This window comes from Leishmania mexicana, chromosome 24 (assembly GCF_000234665.1).
Source record: "Leishmania mexicana MHOM/GT/2001/U1103 complete genome, chromosome 24".
Classification (NCBI taxonomy): domain Eukaryota; phylum Euglenozoa; class Kinetoplastea; order Trypanosomatida; family Trypanosomatidae; genus Leishmania; species Leishmania mexicana.
Window position 1 is genome coordinate 727,245 of NC_018328.1, and position 25,511 is coordinate 752,755.

The 25,511-nt window shown below is 63.5% G+C and overlaps 8 protein-coding genes across 8 annotated transcripts; all 8 read right to left on the reverse strand.

Moving 5' to 3' along the window:
* Positions 1–614: 614 nt before the first annotated feature.
* Positions 615–2,990, reverse strand: LMXM_24_1950 (conserved hypothetical protein; the record flags this gene model as incomplete). Its single annotated transcript, XM_003875964.1, has 1 exon — positions 615–2,990. The coding sequence occupies one exon, from the start codon at positions 2,988–2,990 to the stop codon at positions 615–617; it is 2,376 nt and encodes a 791-aa protein (XP_003876013.1).
* Positions 2,991–3,666: 676 nt separating this feature from the next.
* LMXM_24_1960 (conserved hypothetical protein) lies at positions 3,667–6,267 on the reverse strand (the record flags this gene model as incomplete). The annotated part of the gene is made up of 1 exon (XM_003875965.1): positions 3,667–6,267. The coding sequence occupies one exon, from the start codon at positions 6,265–6,267 to the stop codon at positions 3,667–3,669; it is 2,601 nt and encodes an 866-aa protein (XP_003876014.1).
* Positions 6,268–7,564: 1,297 nt separating this feature from the next.
* Positions 7,565–9,841, reverse strand: LMXM_24_1970 (conserved hypothetical protein; the record flags this gene model as incomplete). The annotated part of the gene is made up of 1 exon (XM_003875966.1): positions 7,565–9,841. One exon carries the CDS (start codon positions 9,839–9,841, stop codon positions 7,565–7,567), a length of 2,277 nt encoding a protein of 758 aa, XP_003876015.1.
* A 1,371-nt stretch (positions 9,842–11,212) lies between these two features.
* Positions 11,213–12,013, reverse strand: LMXM_24_1980 (conserved hypothetical protein; the record flags this gene model as incomplete). The annotated part of the gene is made up of 1 exon (XM_003875967.1): positions 11,213–12,013. One exon carries the CDS (start codon positions 12,011–12,013, stop codon positions 11,213–11,215), a length of 801 nt encoding a protein of 266 aa, XP_003876016.1.
* Positions 12,014–12,989: 976 nt separating this feature from the next.
* Positions 12,990–14,048, reverse strand: LMXM_24_1990 (conserved hypothetical protein; the record flags this gene model as incomplete). The annotated part of the gene is made up of 1 exon (XM_003875968.1): positions 12,990–14,048. The coding sequence occupies one exon, from the start codon at positions 14,046–14,048 to the stop codon at positions 12,990–12,992; it is 1,059 nt and encodes a 352-aa protein (XP_003876017.1).
* A 364-nt stretch (positions 14,049–14,412) lies between these two features.
* Positions 14,413–16,185, reverse strand: LMXM_24_2000 (conserved hypothetical protein; the record flags this gene model as incomplete). The annotated part of the gene is made up of 1 exon (XM_003875969.1): positions 14,413–16,185. One exon carries the CDS (start codon positions 16,183–16,185, stop codon positions 14,413–14,415), a length of 1,773 nt encoding a protein of 590 aa, XP_003876018.1.
* A 505-nt stretch (positions 16,186–16,690) lies between these two features.
* On the reverse strand, positions 16,691–19,960 carry LMXM_24_2010 (putative phosphatidylinositol 3-kinase; the record flags this gene model as incomplete). The annotated part of the gene is made up of 1 exon (XM_003875970.1): positions 16,691–19,960. One exon carries the CDS (start codon positions 19,958–19,960, stop codon positions 16,691–16,693), a length of 3,270 nt encoding a protein of 1,089 aa, XP_003876019.1.
* Positions 19,961–20,832: 872 nt separating this feature from the next.
* Positions 20,833–25,101, reverse strand: LMXM_24_2020 (putative tubulin folding cofactor D; the record flags this gene model as incomplete). The annotated part of the gene is made up of 1 exon (XM_003875971.1): positions 20,833–25,101. The coding sequence occupies one exon, from the start codon at positions 25,099–25,101 to the stop codon at positions 20,833–20,835; it is 4,269 nt and encodes a 1,422-aa protein (XP_003876020.1).
* Between the last annotated feature and the right edge of the window lie 410 nt (positions 25,102–25,511).

The following is a 25,511-nucleotide window of genomic DNA, read 5'->3' on the forward strand; positions in this document are numbered from 1 at the left end:
ATGTTTTCGTCGAAGGAGGGCGAGAGGGGAGGGAGGGAGGGGGTGAGGGACGGCGAAGGAACGCGAGAGAGGTCGGTGATGGAGGGAAGCGGGCCGATGCTGTCTGAGGATTCATCTCGCCCACGTCTTCGGCACGCAACAGCAGAGAGGAGAAAGAAAATGCGGAGAAGATGTGTGCCGGTCTGCACCTCGTACCCCCCCCCACCACGCCCTCTGGGGTTGCCCTGTGGCGTGGAGGCGGTTTCCCCGACGAAGGCGTCACCGACTGATTCCGTGCGCGCGAGAGTATGCGGTGCCGGTCTGCCAGTGTCGTTCTTTCTCCCTCTCCTAGTTCGTGTTTGCCTTGTATTTCGTTGGGTGAGCCATGACTTGACCCGCAGGACGACACGTGTCCAGGGCAGCACCGCGTCGGCGCACACACACGACAGACGGCGATGGCACGCCAAAGAAGCCAACGATGGAAAGCGAGGAGGGCGTGGCAAGCAGCGCCTAGAGGGGTCTACTGTACATCACTCATGGAGAAAAGAGGGCGGGCGGGGACGCGCATCGGTGCGCCCTTTCGCACGCACACGGAATGCGCCCTCTTCATATATATGTGCGCGTGCATGATGGCGCTAGGTGGGCGGTTGACGCAGCAATGCACGTGCCTCTGCAATCCCGTACGACTCCACGGCACGCAGCCGATACCACTCGCCGAACACGCGAAGTACCGTTGCCCAGTTCTCGGACTGGTGCTCGGTGTATGCCAGCCAGTCCACCATACTCACCGGCAGCGGCGCACCGACACCCGCAACGGAGTCCAACGACGGAACGTATGCACATCCGCCACGCACGCGACTGCGATGGCGAATAACCATATCCAAGAAGAACATGCGCAGCTCGCGCGGGAGGGTTCGCCGCACCGGCTCCAGAATAGCCCACCGTGCACACAGCTCAGACTCCCCCGACGACCCCTCCGCCGGGCTTTGCAGGAGTGTCTGCGCAGCTTGCAGAGCATGGTAGCAGCAGGAGGTGCACGGCAGCGGAAGCAAGTTAGACGACAACCCTTCACTGGAGGAGGTCGGCGCGCTGCACTCGTCCACGTGGCGTCGCAGTTCGTCTGCGCAGTGACAAGCGTGGAAGGCGTGGATGGGGGCAGCCGTGGTCGACGACGACGGCTGTGGAGCAGCAACAGCCGTTCCGGCGTACGTCTTCACCCACGCTTCCCCCTCGGCTTGGTGGCGTCGGAGGTGATACATGCACCGCGCCATTACCGGAGGTAGTGCACGCATGCTCTGGCTGACGTCAGAAGCGCCAGAGGGTCGTCCGCTGGGCACGTTCCCTGCATCGCTGGAGCTGCGCAGGTGCCTGCGAAGGCGCTCGATGCGCGCCTCCAGCGCTTCTGACGACTCCTTGCCGAGCACGAGGTGGCTGAGCACGTGCTCGGTGACGTCCGATATGTGCTGCTCGCACGCTCGCATCGAGGGGAGATGAGTCTCGGAGAAGCGCCGAGTGACGAGGGCGGCGACGATTCGGTAGTAGAGGGCCACCATCTCGCTCAGCGGGGTTGCTCCCGCTTCTGCCACTCGCGCGGTGCAGATGGCGTTTTCGTGCGGAGCGTCGTTCTGGTCGAGTTGCACGTACAACTGTCGCAGTCGATACAGGTGGCGGTGAATCACAACGCCACCCGCCTGCGTCGATGTCTCCAGCTCTGTCTCGAGAGCCGGATTGGCCTGAAGGCCGCGCAGAAGGGCCGCCACGTTCGCCTTTGCCTCCCAGTAGTTCAGCTGTACATCTTCGGCGGTGTCGGCGCTGCTTGACGGCGTCGTTGCATGCTGCCCCTTCTTTTGCTGCTGCCAAACACTTGCCACGTACCAGAGGGCAGCGTTGGTGTGTGGCAGGATGGCGAGCGTGTCGGCGCCGAAGTCGATGCACACTTGCAACGCAGCACGCACGCCGTCCAAGGTGGGCAGTGGGCAAGCGAAAGATGACGAGCCACTCACAACATGGGCTGGCTGTGGGGCTGCTTCCTTTGCCGAGCTGAGGCAGCATGACGCGGTCAGGAAGTCACTCATGCACGCGTTTACTTCGCACGTCATCTGTGGCATCTGCGAGTCACCGTCGACGGAGGAGGGTAGGCGGAAGATGACGTGTTCGCCAACGGGCTGCCCAGCCGCCGCCTCAGCAATGGCAGTGCCTGGTATACCGCTGTCGCCACACTTCATTGCCTCGCTGACGGCGCTGCGCACTGTGAACACCTGCACTTGTCCTTTCCATCGATGCGTCTCGCGAGCCAGCATGCGCTGATACTTGATGTTCGCAGCCCTCTCGTTCCACTCATGCAGTGCGTTCGCCGTGGATAGCGGGAGCGCGTCAAGATCCACGAGCACCTCCAGCGCTGGTACAACATCGCCCACGCCAGCGTGGGCGGCGCACCACGCACGCAGCATCAAGCGCCGCTTGCGGAGGGCAGTGAGAAGCCTCTGACCGGAGAGGGCGTAGATGCCGTCGTTGTCGCGCAAGTCTACCAGCTCCAGCGCGGGCAGCCGTCCACCCGCTAGCTGCTCTGCTCCCGACACAGAGTCGCCCATTGTTGCCACGGCCGGCAGCGCGGCGGCTTTCTCGCACCCCTCCACCAAGTACGCCGTCAGAGCAGCGCTCAGTGCCTCGATCGTGCGGGGTCCTGCGCCGACGCCGCGTGCTTCGATCGCGCGCACCCACCGCAGCATCGGTAGCATTCTCATGAAAGCCGCGAGCCCGGCGTCGCCGAGGTAGGACTGCGACAGTGTAAGGTGAGTTGGGAAGCACAGGTTGGGGGCATAGGCCAGAAGCATCTTGTCGGTGAGCGCCGGCGGTGGCGGTGCCGGCGTCATCTCGTCAGCGTTCGTGGTAGCATCGGTATCCGTGCCAAGGGCCACATCGATGCCATGAAAAAGCTTCACCAACTCACTGTGAGAGACGCAGCCTTCCTCATCGCATGCGTAGCGATACAGCGCAGAGGTGGACCGCATCGTCGATGGCGTGCAGACGACGTTTGCTCTCGCTCTCTCTCGTCACGTATTGAGTCACTTTCTCGCGCGCAAGCAGCGGTGTTCGCTTTTAGGCGCTTGAGCGCGTGTTTGCCTGCTTCGATGTGGCGGTGCAACTGTATGCACGCCTAGAGAACGGAGAGGGAGGGGGGGGACGAGGTAGCGTTACAGCCGAACGATGATGCGCACACCGGCGCACACGCACACATACGAGGCCAGCGGCAATGCTCACGCGCGCCTTTCCATTCATGTTGTGCGAGTTGGTGAGAGTCCAGCATTGTCGTGCAAATCAGTGGCTGGTCGCCCGCCTTTTTTTTCCCAAGGTGCGGCGGCCCACTCCTCGGACCACAAGACTAGATCAGCGCAAGGGATGGGGAAGGGAGGGAGGGGGATGAGAGAGCTCGACTGGGAGAGAAGCGGTGCAGGATACGTCACACACACACACACACACACACACTTCGCGGCATTGGGTGCCCCCCCCCCCCGCCCGCCCGCCCGGAGGGGAGGAGGAAACCCTCCCTATGTGGAGCCCTGCTGTGAAAGAAGCCAAGAAGAGTGGGGAGGGGACGAGGGGGAGGGCGGCGGACACGTGGCCGGATGAGAAGGGTGCGCGTGGCTGAGCGTGCGCCGCCCCTCACCTCCTCGCGTCTTTATTCTTCTACACATGTAGGGTTCTGTCGAGTGCCCCAGAGACCCGTCGATCCAACGCCTCGATCACATGCAGCACCTCGGTAGCGAACATAGAGGAGTAGTCCACCGCGCCATTGGTGACGCCGCAGTCAGTGTCTTCGCTCACGTAGGATCGGCGAAGGTCCGGTGGGGTGACGACATCGCTGCTGGCATAGCGCGCTGTCGAGGATGGCGGCGGTGAAGGCGCCGCATACGGCGCGGAGACACTCGGCCACAAGCGACCCTGGCCACGGTGGTGCGACGCCAGTAGCATGCGCTCTGCGTCATATGGGTTGTCACCCACGAGCGGCCACGCCGCCGTGGACGAGGGGCCGCTTAGTGGATCTGGATACGCCGTGTTTGGTGGTGATGTGAAACGCGGCGGGCCAGCGACTCCGTTGATCGCCGGCGCGCCGGCGCGCGGAAGGGGTGCGGGGGCGCGGGCGTGAGCCTGCACGCGGTTCTCCACCTCGGCAGGGGTGGGGAAGGAGGATGGGAACGACGACGCCGATTGCAACGACGTCTGCCCAACACACGGCTGGACGAGTGTGTTCGTCTTTCCATTCGCCACAGCAGATGATGCAGACGCTGTTTCGCGGGGTGCGGTGCTGGCGTCACCTCCACGCACGCCCCCAACTTGGTGCGTCGGCGACACATCAGCGTCCCGTGCCCCCTTCTCGCCGCGCTGATGAGAGGTGGACACTGTCGCAGGGGTCATTAAGATGCCGTGCAGCAACGTTGAAGGAGAACAACTCTGTTCTGCTACAGGTGCGGCTGCGTTGGCGGCGGTGGGAATGGCGCCAAGAGGAGCTGAGGCAGCCCCGTGCTCCGCTGGCGGTGGCAATGGCGGTGGGGATAATAAAGATTGCACTGTCGGAGGCGCGACGGGCATGTCGCTGCCCGCACAGCGCTCACTTGACTGCGGTGGTGGGAAGTCACGGCTCGCCGTCGGCCACGTTGTCTCCACCCACTCCTTTAAGGTGCGGTACTGCTGATTGAGCTGCTGGTACCGCACCTCCGCCGCCGCCGCGCAAGCGGCTTGCTCCATGCGCTCGACCCCAACGGCTGGGGCGGCCTGCTGCTGCTCCTGCAGTTGCTGAAGGTCCTTGCTGAGCTCGTTGTGGCGAACCTGGAGCAGCTCGACCGAGTGTTGAATGAGTGCCCAGTCCTCCGCACACGCCAGCGTCTGTGCCAGACTTCCACGGCGGCGCATGTCTTCGCTACGGCACTCCAGCAAGGCGGCCTCGGCCTGCTCTACGCGGCGTTGCAGCGCTCCGATGTGTGAGCGCGACACCTCCGCCTGGCTCTCCTGTGACGCTGACACGTGCTGCGCCGCCTCCAGCTGATGCTGCACCTCCTCGTAGCACTGCTTAAAGTGCATCGCCTCCGCTACCCAGCGCCGCCGCTCATGTCGCACGTTGCTCAGCATCGTGGCGACGTGCTTTAGCGCGAGTAGCAGGGGCGTGAGGGCGGTGCGCAGACTCGCCTCCTCTGCCAGAGTCGTGCTGGCAGATAGTTGTGACGTCGCCTCCGCCCTCCCGGTTACATCCCGGGACGTGCTTGCGCGGTGGCTCTGCACGAGTGCCTGGCGTGAGCTGGACGGCGAGGGGGGGCGTCGCTCTGGTGGTGTGACGGCAGCAGGGTCGGCGCTAGCCGTCGCAGGTGAGTTGCTCAACCCGTCGTGCGACGGTGCGGATGGCGGCTGTGACAGTCGCTCTGGTCCCCACAGGTCCCCTAGCACTGCAGCCTCTGCGCTGTGCAGTAAATTCTCAGCATACACACGCGCGCTTTCATGTGATGAGCCGCGCCGTCGCAACGGCCGCGTCTCCATGAGCGCCTTCTCAGTGGGTGTGCTAGTGGCGTGAGAGTTGGCAGGGAAGAGCACGACATGGGGGACGTCGCTGGCGTGGTTCTGCGTGCTAGCGGCCTCGTCGCAGGCTGCCTTGCTATTCGCAGTAACACGCGCGAACATCTCGCTCGCGGTGCCATCCTCATCGTCCCGACTCTCGTCCGCAAGACTTCGCTGATAGCCGTAGGCCACGTTGCTTAGTAGTTCGGCAAGGCGTTCCAACGCGCTTTGCAGAGCCGCCGAGAGCCGTTGCCGTGCTGCAGCGTTGGCGTGCTCGTCCGTCTCATGCACACGAAGCTGCTCCTGCAGGATGCGCAGCTGCTGTTCCATGTGGGAGTGCTGCTGCAGGGTGAGCTCCTTGCTGTGCTGGGCAGTCGTAATGCCCGCCTGCAGCCTCTGCATTTCGGTCTCCTGCCGGCGCAGCGCAGCACTGAACTCTGCAACGCGATCCCAGGCTTCCTGCACCTTGGCTGACAGCTCGTCACGCTCGGCGGTCAAGGAGAGCACCGTCAGCTTCGCTTCTGCCGCTTCGCGGCGCTGCTCCTCTGTCTGCGCTTGGCGCGCCTGCAGTCGCTCCTGCGCCTGCTGCAGCTCCAGCCGCAGTCCCTGCTTCTCTGTCTCTAGGCCTTGACAGCGTCGACGCAGCTCAGCGCACGTCTCCTCACTCATGCGCGCCTGCTGGCGTGCTTGCACTAGACTGCGAGACACGTGGTACAGCTCACTCTTTAACTCAGCCACCATCTGCACATCAGCTGTTGCGCCGACCGGCGACACGGCTTCGGTTAACGTCCCATGGGCGACGGCCGCGGCAGCGTCGGGCTTCCGCGATGTGTGTGTGGAGTGCGCCGACACTTGCGCCATAGACCAGTGCCAGCTGCGCTGCTGCGACGTCTCCGCTGCGCCAGATTTAGGGGAATTCGAGCATGAGGACGATAGCGAAGCGTGCTTGGTGGTCGTCGCCAGCGCAGGCGATGGGCATTTTTCAGCTGCCCAGCCATCACCCACTGGGAGTGATAGTGGCGGTGCCCGGATCACCACTATGGTGTCCCCCTCCTCTGTAGCGGAGTGGGAAGAGGATCTGCTCCGGGCACTCATCGGACGAGCTCACGCGGACGCACAGACACCCACGCACAATAACGAGGGAGTGAGGGGATGAACTGAGTGCCAGAGCGGACGACTGCCGGATCTTACGCGGCGATGCAAGTCACATGAGGCGCCTCCTCAACTACGGTCAACGGCGAGGGTGGCGGCAGAGGTAGCTGCCTTCACCATGCAGACTCTCGTTGCTGCCCTCGTTGACGCCTGCCAAAGAAAGGATAAAAGCTCTATGCGACCGTACCTTCTATGAGGGAGACGGGGAAAGGATGGGAGGGGGGAGGGGGTGGTGGCGGCGGCGGTGGCACATGGAACGACAACTCTGGATCCAGTGCAGCTCTCCCCCTCTCTCAGTATATGTGTATATATATATATATATGGAGCGGGAAGAGGATGCGTCTTGAGGCGCGCGTGTGGACCTATGCAGGAGTTCAGGGGAGGGGAAAGAGGGGGGGGGGAAGATGGCCCAGCAAGATTGGATGCGGGGTCTTGCGAGCAGCACATCGCAGCCCAGCACAGCGCAGACGTGGTGCTGCACCGCACGCGCACATCGGCGCAAAGTTTCCTTGTGTGTGCTTGTCGTCTCTACTTTCCATGCGCACACGTGCACCTCTTCGGATTACCAAGTACGAATGGCGCACTCCCTCACTGCTGCACGTCAACGCTTACAGCCTCACCGACTACAAAAACGCACTGGCACACCCGCAGACGGGGAGGGGAGGGGCATGGCAGCATCGGATGCGCCGTGCCTCCCATCCAGCAACATGACTCGCCTTCCTCACCGGCTCCCCGCAAGCCACAGCAGGTCGTCCGCGTTGCACCCCATTGTCCTCTCCCGCTCGTGCGCCTCTCTAAAAAAAAAAGTATCCTGCATGGGACGAGGGACAGCAGGCGGACGATCCTGGTGCAGGACTAGGCGAGCGCATAGGTACCCGTGCGTGCACTACAGCTGCTGCTCCAGCTCATTCAATATGGTGAACACCTTCCTCAGGCGCGCGTTGGCCGTGCGGAAGGCGTCTCCGCCACGGCGGTGCACAATCCCATCGAGGATGATCTGCCGCCACTCTGCCAGCATGCCGTCCATCTCGGCGACGCGGCCCTCGAGACTGGCAAGCCGCGCCACGAGCCGCCGTCGCCGCTGCGCCTGCGCCATTTCTCGTCGATTCACGTCGCCACTGAGCTGTTCGATGCGCCTAACGAGGTTGAGCGTTGCGGCGCTCATCTCCGCCTCAGGAACACCGCGCAACCAGCAGCGGTGGCACTCCGGCACGGCATTGAGCACGTCAAGCACAGCCGGCTGAGGGTCACGCAGACGTAATGTCGCTTCAGTGCCGGCGGAGGGGTGCAACCCCAGTTTGCCGCAGCGTGCGTACAGGGCGGACCGCAGCACGGCAGCGAGACTAATTGTCAGAATGTTGCCCCGCTCGCACAGGCTGTCCATCGTGGACACTTCAGGCACCAGCACGAGCTCGGTGCACCCCACGGCAATGCTCGCGTCCCTTGTGTCGTAGGGCAGACGCAGAGCGATGGGTGACGGTGGGGAGGCGTCAGTGCTAAGCAACGGCAGTGCTGCTGCTTCGCGTTCCCGCTCTCGCGCGTCGGGACAGGCAGGACACCAACATGCCCACCCCTGCCGCCGCCGATCCCATCGCGGAAACGCCATGACAAACGCCCTCTCCCCTGCAACGCCGCTGCGAACGACGCACACGTTCTGCGAGAGGGCCATGTTCACGCTGTGCGTGAGAGACGGAACGGCTGGGGCTAAAGAGGCCCGCGCGCCCAAGGAGCCGCTGAGGTGCAGCGTGAAGGATATGTTCGGCGAGCCAACAGCGCGCACGTGCGCGACCCGGTGACGGACCAACAGGTCAGGCTTACTGACCCACGCCCCCTTGACGAGCCCGTTGGCGGTGAGGACGAACACAGCGTGCGTGCCGGCGTCCTCGTCGACAAGGCAGCCGCCAACGGCGACCGCCTCGTCCCCAGCCGCGCCGGTGTCGTCGCCAGAGATGAGGTGATACACCTCCACGCTCAGCGGGGCGGCGGGCACCTCGGCCCTCCACAGTGCCTCCTCCTCGCGTGTGCGGACCCGACCATCGTCGGTGGCGGCTGCCGTCGTAAGCACGGGAAGACAGTCGTCACCGAGGTGCACTGCGTACACGTCGCCACTGCTGCTGAGTAGGAGCAGGATAGCGGGGGTGCTCTCCGTCGGCGGCAGCGCGTACATGTCCACAAGGTCCAGCTGAGAGGTGGGCAGCATCACGGGCTTGGGGCTCGGCGGGTGCGAGGCAGCGCCCTCCGCACCGACCTCATCAGCGCTAGAAACTGGCACCATCTCGTCATGGTCAATGCGCTCTGCCACGGCGTGACTTGGTGAGTGGGCGCTGTCGCTCGCAGTAACGGTCGCGCCGCCGCCGCCGCCGCGGCCGTAGAGGGCCAAGGCGCGAAATCTCGCCACTTCTGCGGTGGTGGCATGCGCCGGGCATGCGTGTGGCAGACGTGTGGTGCTGACTTTTCCAGCCAGAGCCTTGAAACGCTTACTCTGCGCCTCCTTCTCTAGAGCGGTTGTGCCCCTGAGAGGGCTAATGGTCGTTGGTGCCGTCGACGGGCTCGAGGGAGAAGGGTGCGCATGCGCCTCGGCGTCAGCGAGGCTGCGCTCAATGACGGGTCGCAGTGCGATACGACGGTGTAGTGGCACAACGACACCCAAGTAAGACTGGTCCGTGTCGTAGATGGTCAGGTCGCCCGAGATGAACAGCACACACAGCGCGTGGTGCGCCACGGTGTGCCAGCACACGCTCTGCACCACCTCGGGCATCTCCAGCTCACACACCGCTGCTGGGAAAGCGGAGATGTCAATGATGTAGTGGTGACGGCGCACGTTGCTGATGAAGGCGATTTTGTGACCGTCAGGAGAGGCGTGTGCGGAGTGGCGGAACAGCGGCGTCGACGCGGCGGCGGAGGAAACCACCACTTCTTTGACGTTAACGTCCTCTGTGGACTGCCCCGCCCTCGCTGCGGACTCGGCATACCGGCTGAGCTCCGCCTCATTGGATGCCAGGGAGGCGTGTGGGAGAAAGCGCGTCTTGCGACTCAGCGGCAGCGGTACCAACTGCTCTGCTGGCGAGAAGGAGCTCGAGAAGAGGAATGCGGTGTCTGTGACATCGCGCGTGACAGCAAGGAAGGCGTTGTTGCCGATGTGCGCGGCGCCATTGGAGCGCATCGCCTCCGCAAGGTCCTTGGATTGCGTGCGCGTGCGGGGGGTGGGGTGGGGCGAGGGGGACTCTCAGGTCGTCCGCTCGATGCTTCAAGGTCAGAGAGGGAGATGGGCAAAGCAGGGAAGTGGGGCAGACGGCTGGTATGCCGCTGGTCTCTCGCACATTGTTGACGCACGCCTTGTACGGCTGCTGCTTCTGCCGTGCACATGCATTTTTCTGTGCGAAAGGGGGCGGGAGGAGGGATGCGGAAAGAGGAAAGCGAGGCGGTGTGCTCCGAGTGCTTGCGTGCCTGCGTGGGCATCTATCTATGGAGTGTGCCGGTGAGCACGCACTCTTCGGCCGTACTTGCAAAGGATCCCGTGATGTGTCTTTCCTGGTCCCCCTGGAGAGAGACACATCACGGGATCCTTTGCAAGCATGGAGATGCAGAGGGGGGGGGCGGCGTGACGAGAAAGGGCCTCGCGAGGTGCGGGCACGCCCTTGTTGTTGTTGACGAGCTGCTGCGTCCCCCCGCTCCGCAGTGCCCCGACACGGGTGCCAGATGCTGACAGTCCATTCGTCTTTTCCTTTCCTTGTGCCCTTCACATGCTTGTACACACGCACTTGCTCTCCCTCGTGTATCGCATGCGCATCGCTGACCCTCCCCGCTTCACTCAATCATCCACACCCACTCAACTCACGTGGCGGTAGAGCAAGGAGAGGAGCGATGCAAAGGGCAGCGTGACGCACAGCATCGAGAAGGAGGAGGGGGAGGGGGAGAGGGCGCGCAGCGATCCCAACGACATCGTAAGGCGAATACACGCGAACAGCAAGAAAACGGGACGTATCAGCCGTCGCACAGACGGAGACGGTCGGGTAGGCAGACAGAGAGAGGGACGTCAAAGGTGCACGAAATATGTGCGATATCGTCGCTGTTGGTTGCCTGCAACATTACGAGGTATGTGCACAGCGACGACAGCGACAAGGTGTGGTGCTCATGGTGGTGAGGACGATACTAGCTGAGCCCTGCATCGACAGGCACACACTCTCATACACGGGGCACACGCACACTCGTAGAGCAAGAGAGGGAAAGAAAAACATGGAGGAGGAGGGGGTGTGGAAGGGCTGCATACATCAGTAGACATGGAGGTAGGTGAAGGACAGGAAGACACACACACACAAAGTAAAAGAGGAGAAGTACAGGGGGAGAGGGTGAGCAAGCAACACACGCGCGTATGCACCGGCACACCCATGCTCTATCACAACAGCGACAGTACACGCCCACATGCACACAGTCCAGAAAAACACGCACACGCACATGCGCCGGCACGTATCCAGTAGGAGCAGTGCCGCAACACACTCGTGCATACCTGTGTTTGTGGTTGCCCTCGTGCACACTAGTACATGGTATCGCCGGAGGGGATATTGTAGACGGAGAGCTTGATGTGACCATCGCGCGAGGCAGGGCGCACCGGCACGAAGGCGGCTGGACAGTCGTGGCGCATGTGCATCGGCGGCACCTGATACGCAGCGGAGACTGTTGTCTGAAAGTCACGGTTCTCAGGCAGGGCGATGGACTGAACGTCGCGGGCGGCGCTGCGCGTCATCGGCACTTCCTTCGGCGGGTACTCCGCCGTGTAGTTGGTAATGCCGTCGAAAGGGAGGCTATTCTGCAGGGTGTCGTCCGCCTTGAAGCTCTTTGGCGGCTTCGGCAGCCTACCCTGCTCGGCCAGGTCACGCACTGGTTCCTCCATCGCCCCCTTCGTCGTCACGTACGTGCCCGGCAGTTTCGGGAGCGGGGTTTCCTTGCGTTTAGTACGGTTGTAGTCAGGCATCCAGCCTGGAAAGTCGGCGCGGTTGGTTGTAGTGCCTTCAAACGGCAGTGGTGCCGCTGCGGCCTCACGGGGCTTGTAAGACTCCGCCGGGCGCAAGTCCTTACCCTTCAGCAAGTCCGCTGCTTCCTGCTTCGTCGTTTTGAAGTGGCCGGGCTCTGCCTTGGAGGGAAACACCGTCTGCCGCGCCTTGCGAGGCCGCTCTCGCACAATGTTCTTGCCAACGTACTCATCGCGGTAGGTAGTCTCCCCAACGAACGGGACGCGCAGGCCGGGGCACTGGTGCTTGCCGCACTCGCAAATACGGCACACACAGGTGCGGCCATCGCCGTAGTCGAGACTGGCGACGGAGTGCAGCTGCGTCATGATGCCGTAGAGGTGTTGCTTCTCTGATGAGGTGGAGGGGGGAGGGGCTACGTCGGTGCTCAGTGGTGGCTTGTGTATGCGCGTCTGAGGACAGCGTGGAGGCCACACGCGCGCGCGGAGAGCGAGGCCACTGCAGGGGGCAGTGGGGCAGGGGAGGGGGGAAACTCCAGAGATAACAGGACGACAAAACCCGCTGGAGTCGCTGGGGTAAGGGGTGGGAGGAGGAGATAAGACAACGAGAAGAGCAAGCGGCGTGCAGCGAAGGGGCGAAAGGGAGGTGTGCGTGTGTGTGAGGAGCGGCTGTTCTAGGGAGGGGGGGGGGACTGTGAGCTTGTGAAGCCGCACCGTGTCATTAGAAATGAGAAAAGGGAAGGGAGATGGAGGCGTGTGGGCGGATGTGCTGCTGCGGTTTGGCGGCCCGCACGGACGCGCACGCAAACACGCGTGTGCGGCTCTTCCTTCATCCCTCTGCCCCTCCGCGTTGGAGTCCCTCACCGCGTGTTGCATCGCCTGTGGCGGTGGGGTCAGCGCACAGACGTACAGCACAGATCCACGCGCGAAGGTGCCTTCCACCTCCGCGCGCCCACCGTGTGACTGGAGGGAGAGGAGGTGGGGGTAAGGGGGAAGGGGCTGAGAGACAGGGAGGGCGCTCGAGAGTTGGACGCAGCGCGACACATAGACGTGGCAGATGCCATCCCAGCACCCGTGATGGGAGATGGCGAAGGGCAAAGCGCATTTGTAGAAGGGAGGAAGACGCGCACACACTCCGCGTAGAGCTCAAGGACGAGAGAGGCACAGAAACACGCAGACAAGCGAAGGGCGGGGAGGCGGTGTGTGTGTGGGGGGGGTGAGTGAGGTGAGGGTGAGGTGGTCGTGACTGAGCGAGAGAGTGTGAGGGGCAAAGAAGGAACGCACTGTACATGAACAAGAAAAATATGCACGCAGAGAGAGAGAGAGATCCGACTCTGGTGTGGCGTTATCGCGCTACGGACTTAGACATCTGTATGAACACAAGGCGGCCGGCTAGTTCGGGCAGCGTCAAGTTCTCCGACACCGCCTTGGAAGACCGCGGCGGCCGCGGCGCTGTCATGGCACCACCATAGCGGTTAAGGTGCAGCTGAACGCTGTGCTTGGTGGAGATGGTGCTCAGGTGCATGTTGCCAGTGGCGGCGATGGGTTCGTTCGAGGAGCCGTGGCTGAAGATGGACACCGCCTCGTCATCTACGGAGTCTGGGCCCATGCGATGCCACTGCTCCGCGTCCCCCACACTGCTCCTTCCCTTCTCGCCTGATGCGTCCGCAATGCCGACGTCAGGGCCGTCCTGCTGAGTCGCCACCGAGTGCTCTGCCGCAATGCTCTGAAGCGTTTTCTGCCGCATGTCCTGCTCACTAGCGCTTCGCGGAGGTGCGGGGTGTGCGCAATAGTACGCCGCAGCCTCCTTCGCCATCTGCGCATCCAGTTTATGGGGGCCGTGGTGAGTGCTGTAGCTGCCCATCCACGGAGGCACCGTGCCCTCAAGTACCGGTCTCGATGGGACGATGCGGTCGCGATCCACACCGGCGCAGTAAACGGCACCGTTGCGTCCCACCGTAGGCAGCTTGCCGTCGCGTCCGCTCTGGTGCGGCATGGCACCGCCAATCATGCCGCTGCCATACATTGCCTCCTGGTACTTGCGCGGCTCAGCGAGGCGGCAAAGGCAGGCGTGTCGCGAGCGACGCGAGGCGACCTCGGCGGCAGTGAGGGAGCGACGACGCGTCTTGGTCGCTAGGCGCCGCAGCGCTCGCTCGTCTTTGAGGCGGCGCTGCTCGAGCGCCTCGGCCTCTTCGGCGCGTACGCGCGCAACCTCGTCGGCCTGCGCCCGCTCGTACGCGCGGAAGGCTGCCTCGCGCTGGCGCTGAGCCTCCTGCTCTGCTGACCAGCTGCGTCTGTGCACGATACTCCGCACACGCGCCGCATTTTCCCGATCGATGGCGGAGGCGAAGTTGCTGTACTGGTTGGCGGTGTAGAACTCCACCCGCGGACCACCGTACCCCATGTCGACGATGACAAGACGTGTGAGAGAGAGGAAGACGCCTCGGGTGTGCGTCTGTGGACGAGTGCAGAGAGTGGCAGAAAGGGGGAAGTGAAAAGCGGCGGCACTTCTGCACAGGACGAGAAGAGGCGAGGGGGGGGGAGGGGGTCGGTGCAGATGAGATCCATGAGCGAAGGAGAGGGAAGCAAGCAAGGGAGAGAGAGAGCGGCACCGTAGCCGCCTCCGTCTATCAGTACACGGCGGGCCATGCTACTCGCACACGTCGCCGCCTCCCCTTTAAGGCGTCCCTTACAGTTTTCAGTACCTTTGCACATATGTATGTATATAGTTGTGTGTGTGTGTGTCGGTCTACGGCGATGCTGCACGCTCACCTGGAAGGCGGAGAGGCCGCGGGCACAACATAGAACGAATCCAACGCCCGCCTTAGCTGAGGTGACGCGCGAGGTTGGCCCAGCCCAATCACCTCCGTCGCTGTCACCCCGTGGAGCCACTTGTTCGTCGTGGTGCAGAAGTAGCCGTAGTCATCGTCGATGAAGACGCCGTCAAAGCACACCCACGTGTCCGACGCCGCCGCCGCCGTGGCAGTGCGCGCATCACCTGCCGCCGCGGCGAGCGCTTCTGGCCAACTATATGGGACGGGGTACCCCTCTTGAAGCATCGCCGCCCGTCTCTGCACAACCTGCGCGACATCGAGGGGGCCTGCAGAAGGGGATGACGACGACGACGACTTCGTCACCCCACCGGTGCCGCCAAAAAGGTGTTTCTCGATCTTCAAGCGAATATCCCACCACAACGGGATCACCAAGACGTAGTCCACCACCGCTGCTGCTGTTCCGGTGCTCGTCGTTGCGCTGCGCATGTCGCGCACGAGCTTCTGAAAGAGCAGCTCGCATAGATCTTCGTCGTATGGCACGTCCAGCGTGAGAAGCAGCGGCTTGCCATCAGGATTGATTACCGCGTCCCTGTAGATGCGCTGCGGATCGGCAGCGACGGCGCTGCCTATGCTGCCAAAGTACTGATCCGTGTCGTAGAAGGCAGAGCAGAAGTAATTTGGCACCTCCGCGGCCACGGCGCCATCGCTGTCGGATGCGGGACCCTTGAACGTGCCGGGCTGCGGCATCTTCATGTATGCGTTGATGGGCGACGCACAGAGGTCCATGACGTGGTAGCCTGCCGCGTGCAGATGCTGCTTCAGTCGCGTGTCGGCGCAGAGCTGCAGGCTTCCTGTCGCGAGACCACTTTCGTAGCGGAGGATGACGGTGGCGGCACGCAGCTGGAAGCGGAGCTGACGCGCGTCTGCAGAGAATACGCCTTTGTCGTAGCGCGCCTGCTCGGATGCCTCGGAGAAGAAGTCGTAGCACATCTGCAGTTTCTCCATTGCCGCCCATGGCAGCGATACCGGCGGGCAGTCGCGGCACCGCTCTCGACGCCAGTGACGCGGCCACTGCACCGACACCTCCGCGATGGGGCCGGCGATGCGCTGCTGCTGAGGGGTGCGCTGCGGGTCATCGGCTTCGAGGCGGCGAATACGGGGCTTCAGTGCCTGGGTCGGCGTGACACCTTGCATGTCAGCCTCGATGGCCTCGGCAGCGGCGACGCAACGCTTGGCAAGGGAGAAATTCTTCACCAGCTGCACCAGCGCGGCTACGGCAGCCGAGTCGTATGTGCCGTTGGACTTGATGGACAAGTCCCGCACCAACTGTTCATCGTAGGTGCGCAGCTCTTGCTTGCCTTTGATGGCGCTGCAACCGGTCGCCGCAGCGGAAGACGCGTGCGCACCTCCCGCGTTGGCCATGGCATGCCGCAGCTGGTCTGCCGAAGGGAAGAAGCGGATCTCGGCCTCGCGGAGGTGCGCCGCAGAGGTTGTGCCCTGACTTGGGCCGTTATGCGGTTCATCCCGGGCCGGTAGATGCACGCGCGCTACTTGGGAGAGGATCCACTTGCCGAGCGCCTCCTGGGCGTGGCGCCACAGCTTGCGTGGCTCTCTCCACTGCACCACTCGGCTTGCGGCCACGGCCTCCAGTGCCTGCAGAAACTCGCGGCGTATCTTGGTCCACTGCTGGATGATCAGAACTTCGCGGTGAAACGCCAGGGCGGGGTGGTGAGCATCTGCCGCGTCACCGTTGCTGCTGCGCTTCATTACGAGTCGCACGAATTAAGGCGGTGGGAGAACCTCTCTCTCTGCAGATATACACGTGTGTGTGTGTGTGTGTGTGTGTGTGTGTGTGTGTGTGTGTGCGTTTGAGGCCTCGGACGGGGCAGTTGCTCAGAGGTGGGGTGAGCAGGAGGAGCGAGAAGAGGGTCAGAGAAGGGCAGGGCGGTTCGCATGGCGGGTGCCATCACTGGCCGAGACGTCACATACCCATGTATACACATCGGGGAGATTTAGGGGGGGAGGGAGGGAAGGCGGGCGTACTTGCGCAGACCCTTCCTACCCCCACCAAAACCTCGTCGCACTACGCCTGTCGGCAGCACCTGTGGCTTGACGTGTGTCGGCGGTGTTGTGTGACACAGGGCGCGCATGGACCTGCTTTGTGCTGCCTCCCTTGTCTCCCTCTCTCGAAGTGTCGCCGTGCCTCTGCAAGTTAGCCCATCGCACAACAGGGGGACAGAGACGCCGATACGACGCCGTAAAGGCACCGCAGTTAACCACGGGTAGCCTGTGCAGCGGCATGCAGGACGTCCCAGAGGTTTGTAAATATCGAGCCGACGCTGTCGGCGATTACGTTCTGCAGGTACTGCGTTGCCTGGGCGTTGGTCAGGTCAAGCCGCAGCTTTTCCTGTACCTTCAGCAGGTTCACGCGAGGGTCGCCACCCTCCGCAGTTACTTGCGGCATACCCTCAGTGTGGGCGCCGAGCAGCAGTATGTGAAGCAGCAGCGAGGCGTGCTTGCGTAGCGTGTTGTAGGCGCTGCAGCAGTACAGCTTGAACTCGGTGAAGCCGGTGCTCTGCGGCCCACCAAGCACCTCCACCATCTCACGGTTGATCTTCATGGGCGGCGGGAAGGGCTTCGGGTCGTTGCCCAGCACGTAGCCGAAGTCGATGTGCAGCAACCGGCCGTCTTGCGTGATGAGGATGTTCTCCAAGTGGCGGTCGCCGATGCCCAGGACAAAGGTGATGACGCAGTAGCCAGCGAAGCTGCGGGTGTAGCGGTCCATCGCCTGCCGCAGCAGCTCCGCCGTGCTGTTGTACACGCGCAGGTACTTCAGAACGTCGCGCTGCACGCTGAAAAACGTCGTCACCTGCGGCACAATCTCGACAAGGCCCTCGTTCGGACCGGTGGCAATCACGCGATACGGTGTCAAGTAGAGTTGCAGGCCATCTCGCTGTAGGAGGTCGTCCATAAGCCGGATAAGCTGCACAATGAGCTGGTCCTGCCGGATGTCGTCGTTGTACTTGTACATCATGGCCAGCGGCACTGCGTCGCCTTCCCCGGGCCCGAGAAAGCCCCCTGCCTGCTCCTCTGCCGCAACGGCTGCGCTGGCACCGCCACCACTGCTGTTCACCCCTTGCAGTCCACCACTGCGCTGCTGGGACGGTGCGGGTTGCATCGCGAGCGGGGTCAACACGCAGGGAGACGGCGAAGCACCGTAGAGCGGCTCGCCTCCTCGCCCACCGCCCCACGCGAGACCCGCTGGCCGCAGGGCCGTGAAGGTCAGCCGCATCGGTAGGTTGGCGCTCTTGAAGATGTACAACGAGTCGGGAAGGATCCCCGTGATGGGGATGCCGGGGTGCGTCGCGAGCGTCGTCACGCCGTAGCGGTCCAGCACATCAACGGCTGAGGTGTGGCGGTTGCGGCACTGCTGCTGGGCTCCGCTCTGAAACGGAGGAGACCGGGGCGCACTTCCTTGCGACTGTGGTGACGGGGGCGGAAAACGCAAACGCCGCACTTCGTCATCGGCAGCGCTGTCCACGTCGGTTGCCTCGACAGCGCTGCCCCCGTCGCCTCCGTTCGCGTCGGCCTCCTCGCTGCCGTCGCCGATGCGGGCAGAGCTCATCGAGTGCTCTTCCCGCACACCCGCCGAAGAGTGCGTCATCAGGCTGCTGCTGAAGCTCCCATTCACGTTTCTCCTGGATGGCGTGCCGTAGTGCACAGAGGAGAAGAGGACGCGCAGGCCGCACGCCTGCTTTGCGATCAGCTTGTTGCCCAGCGCCGTCTTCCCCAGGCGATCTAGTGAGCTCTGTTGCAGCTGGCGGCTGAGCAGCTGCAGCACCCGATGCATCGCGTGCTGCTGGCGAAGACGTGTTGCGAAGTGCGGGCACTGCTGTGTCAACCGCTCCGACAAGCGACGCAGCAGTGGCTCGAAGAGGGTCGTGCCGCCGTGCCTGTCATCGCTCGCCTTTCCCGCAGCACTCGAGGTGCGACGCTTCTCCAGCGCCACCTCCACCGAGAGCAGGGTGTAGAGGGTGCTGCACAGCTCCCAGCACCCCACGGCGCGTTCCACCAAGAAGTTGGCCAGCTCCGCCTCCGCCGAGTCGTACCGCACTGCCTGCACAAGCTGGAAGGCGAGTTGACACAGTCGCCCATCGCCTTCTCTGCGCAGCAGGCGCACGGCGTACTGACGCACCGGCGCCACATGGTCAAAGTAGAAACTGAGGCACGCCAGCACATCCTCGAAGGCCGGCCTCGCCCACTGATGGATGAGGGCACAGGCGGCGCGCCGCTCGCTGGAGTGGGTGTTCGCCCAGTCGACGCACCGCATGAAAGGCAGGAAGTATTTGCCGTCGCGGCATATGAAGTGACGGTACTTCCACAGTAGACGCGTCTCTTCCAGCCGCCCACCGCCGACCCCTCCGGCACCGGCACCCGTCACCACGGTACCGGTGACGTTGTCTAGTTGAATGGGCGGACGCCGCAGGAGGCTCGCGAGCTGGTGGCGCTCCTTCGGACCGGGAGGGGCACTGCTGTCCGACAGAAAATACTGTGTCTTGGACGTGATGGCCGCCTTTGCCTCGCAGAGGTTGTGCTCCTTGAAGAAGATGTACTGATCAGGAAACGGACGCTGAGTGAAGTCGCGGGCGTCGTCTGCAGCGTCGCCGCGCTGTAGCAGGCTTTGCATGCCGTCCGACACGCGCGCCACGCCAGGCTCGAAGAAGACGGCGGTGGTGGCCGCTGGAAGGTACAGCGTCAAAACCGCTGTTGGTGCGCCGCAGAGGTCTTTGGCCGACTGTAAGCTTCCGTCGCGGAGAGCGGCGTTGCCATGCCGTGCCTGCTCAGCCTCCAGTTGCTGTATGGACAGCGTATCCAGCCATGGGATGGGTGGCATCATGCCGCGGTGAAAGTCAGCTAGGAGCTCCGCGGCACGCGTTGAGGTGCTCCACGACTGCTCATCGCTCGGCGCGTCGCCGTGCGTGCTCAGCGCCAGCTGCCGTTGGCCAACGCACAACTCTCCTGCCACGGAGTAGACATGAAAGGCGGCCTCCGCGACGTGCGTGTCCCTGTGCCAGAGGTGCAGCTTGCAGCTTGCATCGAGCGGCACATCACACAGCTCTAGCGGAAAGACAAGCCACTCATCGGCAAACGTGTAGAACACCTCCATCTCCGCATGTGTGTCTGTGTCGCCGTCGACAGGGGATGAGGACGACAGCGGGGCCGCGGCAGACGCGTACACGGCTGCCGACTCAACGACAGGGCTCAGCGGCTCATCCATGTAGACGAGTTGGCCGGTTATCTGGACAGGATAGTGAGGAAGCAGGTGAGTCACCTCGCTTACCGAGCCTGTGCGAGGCAGAGACGGCGACAGCAACGAGCTCCTCAGCCGCAACGAGCACAAGCGCAGTCGATAGAGGTACTCTGCCGCTGCGTAGTCCTGCGACGTACGAAACGGCGCATCGTAGCGCACCCACTGCAGATCATCGCCTACGCGAGGCTGCCGCAGGACGCTCGCAATCAACGTCACACTCGTCGACGTCATGGGAGACGTGCCTAGAGGTGATGAACAAGAGAGGAGAGCGAGGTGAGCGGGCACGACGCAACACTGAGAACGTGTCCGCAGAAAACCGAGAGATGCCCAGGCAGGCACCTCACCGAAGAGGGAGGCGACAAGCGGGGCACACCGCCGACGGCGACGAGGGGAGCGAGAGAGGGGCGAAAGGGCGTATCGTGAGGGATGTCAAACAACATACGCGTGCGTGCGCATGTGCACAGGAGAGGGGTAGCTGCGAGGCTGTCGGGCAATCATGACGGTGCGCGCGGCGGCAACGAGGACGGGGTCGTCCAGTGCGGAGAGTGCGGACTTTCAAGAACTTAGACGTGCGTGCGACCGGGTATGCGGGGGTAGGGGCGGCGCTGGAAGACGCCACAAACCACAGACAGAGCGGGAGAGAGAGGCAGGAAGAGTTAGAGGGAGGCGGAGGGTGCATGGAAGACATGTGATATACACACACGCACACACGCACGAAGGAGAAGGCAGCTAGCGGTGCAAACGTGTGCCGCACGATGCGGTAGAGGTCCTCCCATATCGCTCTGACACTCCGTGTACACCATGGAGACAGCGAACAGCATCAGAAGCGGACACGCCTGAGCACCTCTGTTCCTTGCTTCTTACGGAAGCAGCGGCATGGCAGTCATCTACATCCGTGTGGTTCACGTCAGGGAGCGAGAGGTCGAATAGAGAGGGGGGGGGGTGCGCGCAGTGTGCATAAACCCATATACACTCCACAGTAGAGCCGACAATGTGCAGCACAAGCAACGAGCAGGTATCACGGGCACCAACTGTAGCCGGGCTTCACAGACGTCGTATACAACAGCACGTGAGCTCACCCCTCCTTTCCTCTCCAAGCCAACTCAGTAGCCGGCCTCCTGCACGAGCGACTTGTACGTGGCGGCTACCGCACCCCGCTGACTCCGCGCCGGCTGCATGGCGCCGCGCTGCGCGTCTTTATTTGCCGACTCCCCCGCGCTGGCGGCTCGAGTGGCAGGGGGGTCAATCTTCAGCATGTTGTACAGCTCGTCGCGCGCAGTCCGCGTGCGCGCAGCGTCGCTGCCGTCCCACTGCACCAGCATGAGGTGCGCCATTGCGCACCTGCACCCCTCCCGTGGGAGGCCTTCTGGGGCGACCGCGCCGGAGGTTAACACCAGCAGCGACGCGTAGAGGTCTGTGGCCACCTTGGCCCGTACCTTGGGGTAGCGACTGGCAATCATCGTCAGCGCAAGCGTCCACGCACCGCGCCGCACCTCGATGTCAGGGCTTCGGCACATGTTCGTCAAGAGTGGCACCATCGCCAGCAGCACGATGATGTTCAGCGCAAAGTGCTTCAGTTCTTTGCGCAGCATCTCCAGCACTGCGCGGTGCTGCTCGACAGCAAAGACGCTCTCGTTGATGAGCAGGTCCAGGACGCGGCTGGCCGGCTTCAGCATGCGCTCTTCATGCTCGTGCGCCACAAGGACGTCCATGAGACACGCAGACAGGCGCTGCGGCAAGGCAGCCGAGGCTTCAGCACTCGTCGCGTGGTCACCATGGAAAGCGCTGAGCAGCGCCGCCGCAGCCGGCCTGCGCACGTGCTCGGAGAGGTCACCCGCAGCCACGACGAGGCCTTCCATCGCGGCGTTGGCGAGGCTTACAGGACAGTGTATCAGCACGAACGGGCCAATGCAGCTGATCACCTGCTGCGTATTGTTCCAGGCGAGTGGTTCGCCGCGCTCGCCGCCAGTGTCCCTGTCTTCTCCGTTAGGATGGGCCACCAAGCGCCGAAGGTGTGTCCGGAACAGCGCCACCTCGGTCTTGATACTGAGCTCGTCGTTACTCAGACCCACATCCTTGTCCGCCCCGTCGGCCCAGAACGCCTTGTCACATGGCTCGTCCAGCAGCACCCGCGCCAGCACACCTCCGGCCACGGCCCGTACACGGTCGAGCTTCTCCAAGACACATCGCACCACGCCTTGCAGCACACGCGTCTGGGTGGCCGCCGTGCAGAGCGGGACTGCCGCAGCGGCTGTGAGGCCGTACGTCAGCAGAGAGGGAAGCTCCTCAAGCACGGCCAGCCGCACAAACGACCCGACGTCGCCGCGCTTGTCCGTCGCGTAGTCTTGCAGCGCCTGCAGCACTGTTCCTTCCATCACGGCGGTGTACCACGCCGGCGTCACAGGTGGCGCGCCGGGGTCGATGCGTACAAGCACCTGTGCGAGCGCGCGCACCGCGTTGCGGCGGACATGAGCGTCCGCCAGCTCCGGGTTCTGCAGGTCCTCGGCACTCAACAGCGAGGCACGCTGCAGCACGGGGAGAAACGCTTCGAACGCGAGAGGGGTTGATGCGCCACTGGTGGCGCCGTCCGCACTTGTCGTAGCCCCTGGTGCCCACGGTGCATTCAGCAGCGTCGCAGGCAGCCCACCTGCCGCGGCGAGGAAGCCGCGCCGACTCAGGACACGCTGCGTCGGCAAGCAGCCTTCGTACATCTCCGTCAACACCTTGCCGTGAAAGAATGGGAGAAACTTCACGAAATACGTCTGCGCCACCGCGCAGAAGGTGTCCGCAGCGGCGTGCTGCACCCAGTCCAAAATGTTGTCCCACGAGTCCTTGAGGAATGCGAAGACGACGGCGAGGGTGCGCACCTTGTCTACCCGCCCACCAACTCGGCTCACCTCCACCGTGTTTGGCAAAGGCAGGGACTGGCCAGCAATAGCTTGCAGCATGACGCAGCACGCTTGTCGGATGTGCGTGCCACCGCGTGCGCTAAAGCCACGAGACGCCTCAAGACTTGTCAGCATACCAATGAACTGCACTATGTGACGCTCGCTCCATGCAGACGGCGTGAGGTTGCGGATGAGCTCCGCGATGGCGAGGATGGCGCCATGGCGCGTCGCCACTGTCGTGTCCTCGACTCGCCTCAGCAGCTCCGGGAGCACATCCTCGAGAATTGTAGCGGCAGGCTCACGGATCGCAACGAGCCCGAGCGCGATGGCGGCCATCTGGCGCACGTTGCGGTCCCAGTGCAGCAACTTTGCACCAACGAGCACCAGCAGCATCCCATCTCGGTACGTGTCGTACTGCGCGACCACCGGTGCCACTACCGTGTACGCGTTCCGCAGCGAGGCAAGCGAAAAGAAGTCCACCGTCGTCACCAGCTCAATGCCGTGCTCAAAGTTGCCGAGACGACCGACGCACTCCTGAAAAGCGGCAGCCGCTGCGCGCCGCACGTTCACCTCACGATCGAAAAGCGCCGTCACCACAAGCGCGACGCTCAGCTCGCGCACGTGAATGACGAGGTCCTCAGCGTTGTAGGCGCGCGCCACGGACCAGCACGTGTAGCACGCGGCATCCCGCACGTGTGCTCCTACGCTGTAGGTGCCCTTGCTGAGGTCGTACACCAGGCCCTCGGAAACCAACGGCACCACCTTTTCCAGCAGCGCCGTACCCACGAGGCTGCGGCGGCACAGCTCAGCGATCGTAAGGAGGCCGCCGTGCCAGTGGGCGTCGCTGTACGCGTTCCTGAATACCCCTAGTACCTCACCCATGATCTCCTCGGCAAACATAGCGGGCAGCCGCTCGCAGACGCGGCCGATGCCCTTGGCTGCGCTCCAGCGCACTACCGTGTCCTTGTGTCCAACGGCATGGAGAAGCAGCCCAACCCCAGTCTCAAGGCTCTCCTCGTATCCGTCCAGCCCGCCGATCGTGTCTTCACCGACGTCGTCCCTGCCCGCCTCTTCCCCCTGCCGCACGCTCAGCTGCGCCGCGCCCTCGGCACCCGCAACGCCGAGGTTGGCGCTGAGGGAGGCGATGTGCCGGCTGTAGCGCCACTCGGCTCGGCGGCGCTTCAACATAGACAGCACCAGCCGCTGGCCCACCTTTGTCGCCGTCTTGCAGAGGAGGCTATCGTTGATGTGATGCTCATAGACGGTTGCCACACACGTCATCAGGCGAGGTGCAAAGCGGACGAGCTCCTCCCGTCGCCCAAGCTTCATAGTCTTCGCGATCGCAAGCAGCACGCCAGGCAGCAGGAAAGGCTGCGACAAGAGTGAGCTGAAGGTGCTATGCGTGCCCTCGGCGAGGAAGGCCCACGGCGCCTCTGGCGGCACCGCCGCCGCCGCCCCGCCAACACCCATGGTCGCGGTTGGCGAGGTGGACTCCAGAATGAAGCTTGCAAAGTCGAAGAAGAGCCCTCGATGCCGTGCACTGTCGGGCCGCGTGAGCAGACGGGCGATGAGGAGGGCCGCCGCCTCGCGGCACTTGGACGTGTCGGCGAGGAAGCGGCTTGCTGTGACAAGGGTGGCGTCTGACAGCGACAGTCGTCGCACCGCCGCCGAGCGGCCACCCTCCTCGGCGGCGTTCGTGTCGACAAGGGCTAGAGAGAAGGGCACGAGGACGAGGTTCGAGAGCCACAGCAGCAGGCAGTAGCGCACCTCCCACTCGCGCTGCCGCGTCACGTCAGCCACCCACAGCTGAAGCGTGTAGAAGACGTCCTCGTAGTGCCCCACGTTGTTGGGGAAGTGACTCGTGCAGCACTTCTCTCCGGCGGTCTTGACGACGCTGTAGAGGGCCTTGCAGACTATGTGCAGTGGGGTCTTGGGGGCGTCCGCATCGAACATGGTCAAGTCCTGGCCCAGCGCACTCGCCACCACCAGCGTCTGTGTCGCCGTCGCGGACGCCGGTGGTGCCGATGCCGCCCCAGCTGCCGTGAGTGACTCTCCTGCTCCCGACCCCGCTTCGCGTGCCCACAGCTCCGCGGCGTTGGGTAGATAGCGGAGGAGCAGGTCCACGAGAGGCTGTATCAGCACCTCCAGGTACGGGTGCAAGAGGTGCGGGCTGTTCTGGTAGCGGTCGATGATCTTCGCGAAGCGATCCTCCAACATGGCAGCCACTCCGTTGGGGTCCTGACCGACAGAGGGCAACAGTTGTTTATTTGTGGGCGGCAGCAGCTCTGCAGCGCGCGCGAGCAGAGCGGCACACTCCGCCTCCTCCTCGAAGAACGAAGGGTCGCACGCCTCTTCGTCACCGTTGTTGTCTTGCATGCTCGCGTCCGCAGCGACGGCCGTGTCCTCCTCAGCGTCGGGCGGATCGCCGGCGCCGACCATCGCCGCCGCTGGCGCGGAATCACTTGTATCCGCCCACGCGTCCATTGGCGCCTTCTCGACGTGAGGTGACGGCACCCTCAGCTGGGGAGAGACGCGAGAGTAACAACAAGAAGGGGGTTTGAGGGCCGAAGTGCTGCGCCAAAGCAAGTTAGCTGGCCTGCGTTTGTGTGGCTTACTAAGCTACTGACGACGGTCTTAGTCCGACCGCCGTCTGTCTCTGTGCGTCTGTGACTGTGCTCGTTCCCTTGTGGGCTCGTGTGCTCATGGGACGTCGCAGAGAGCAGCCGGACAACGTGACATGTGCGAGCGAAACGAAGATGGGGAGCAAGATGAGGTAGGAGCGAAGGAGGCAACCGCCGAGATGGCGTGGGGGAGGCCGGCGAGCAGCCCTGCGATCAGAAGAGCTCCAGCTCGCTAAGGAGAGGTTGGGGGTGGGTGGGTGGGGAGTGGCGCAT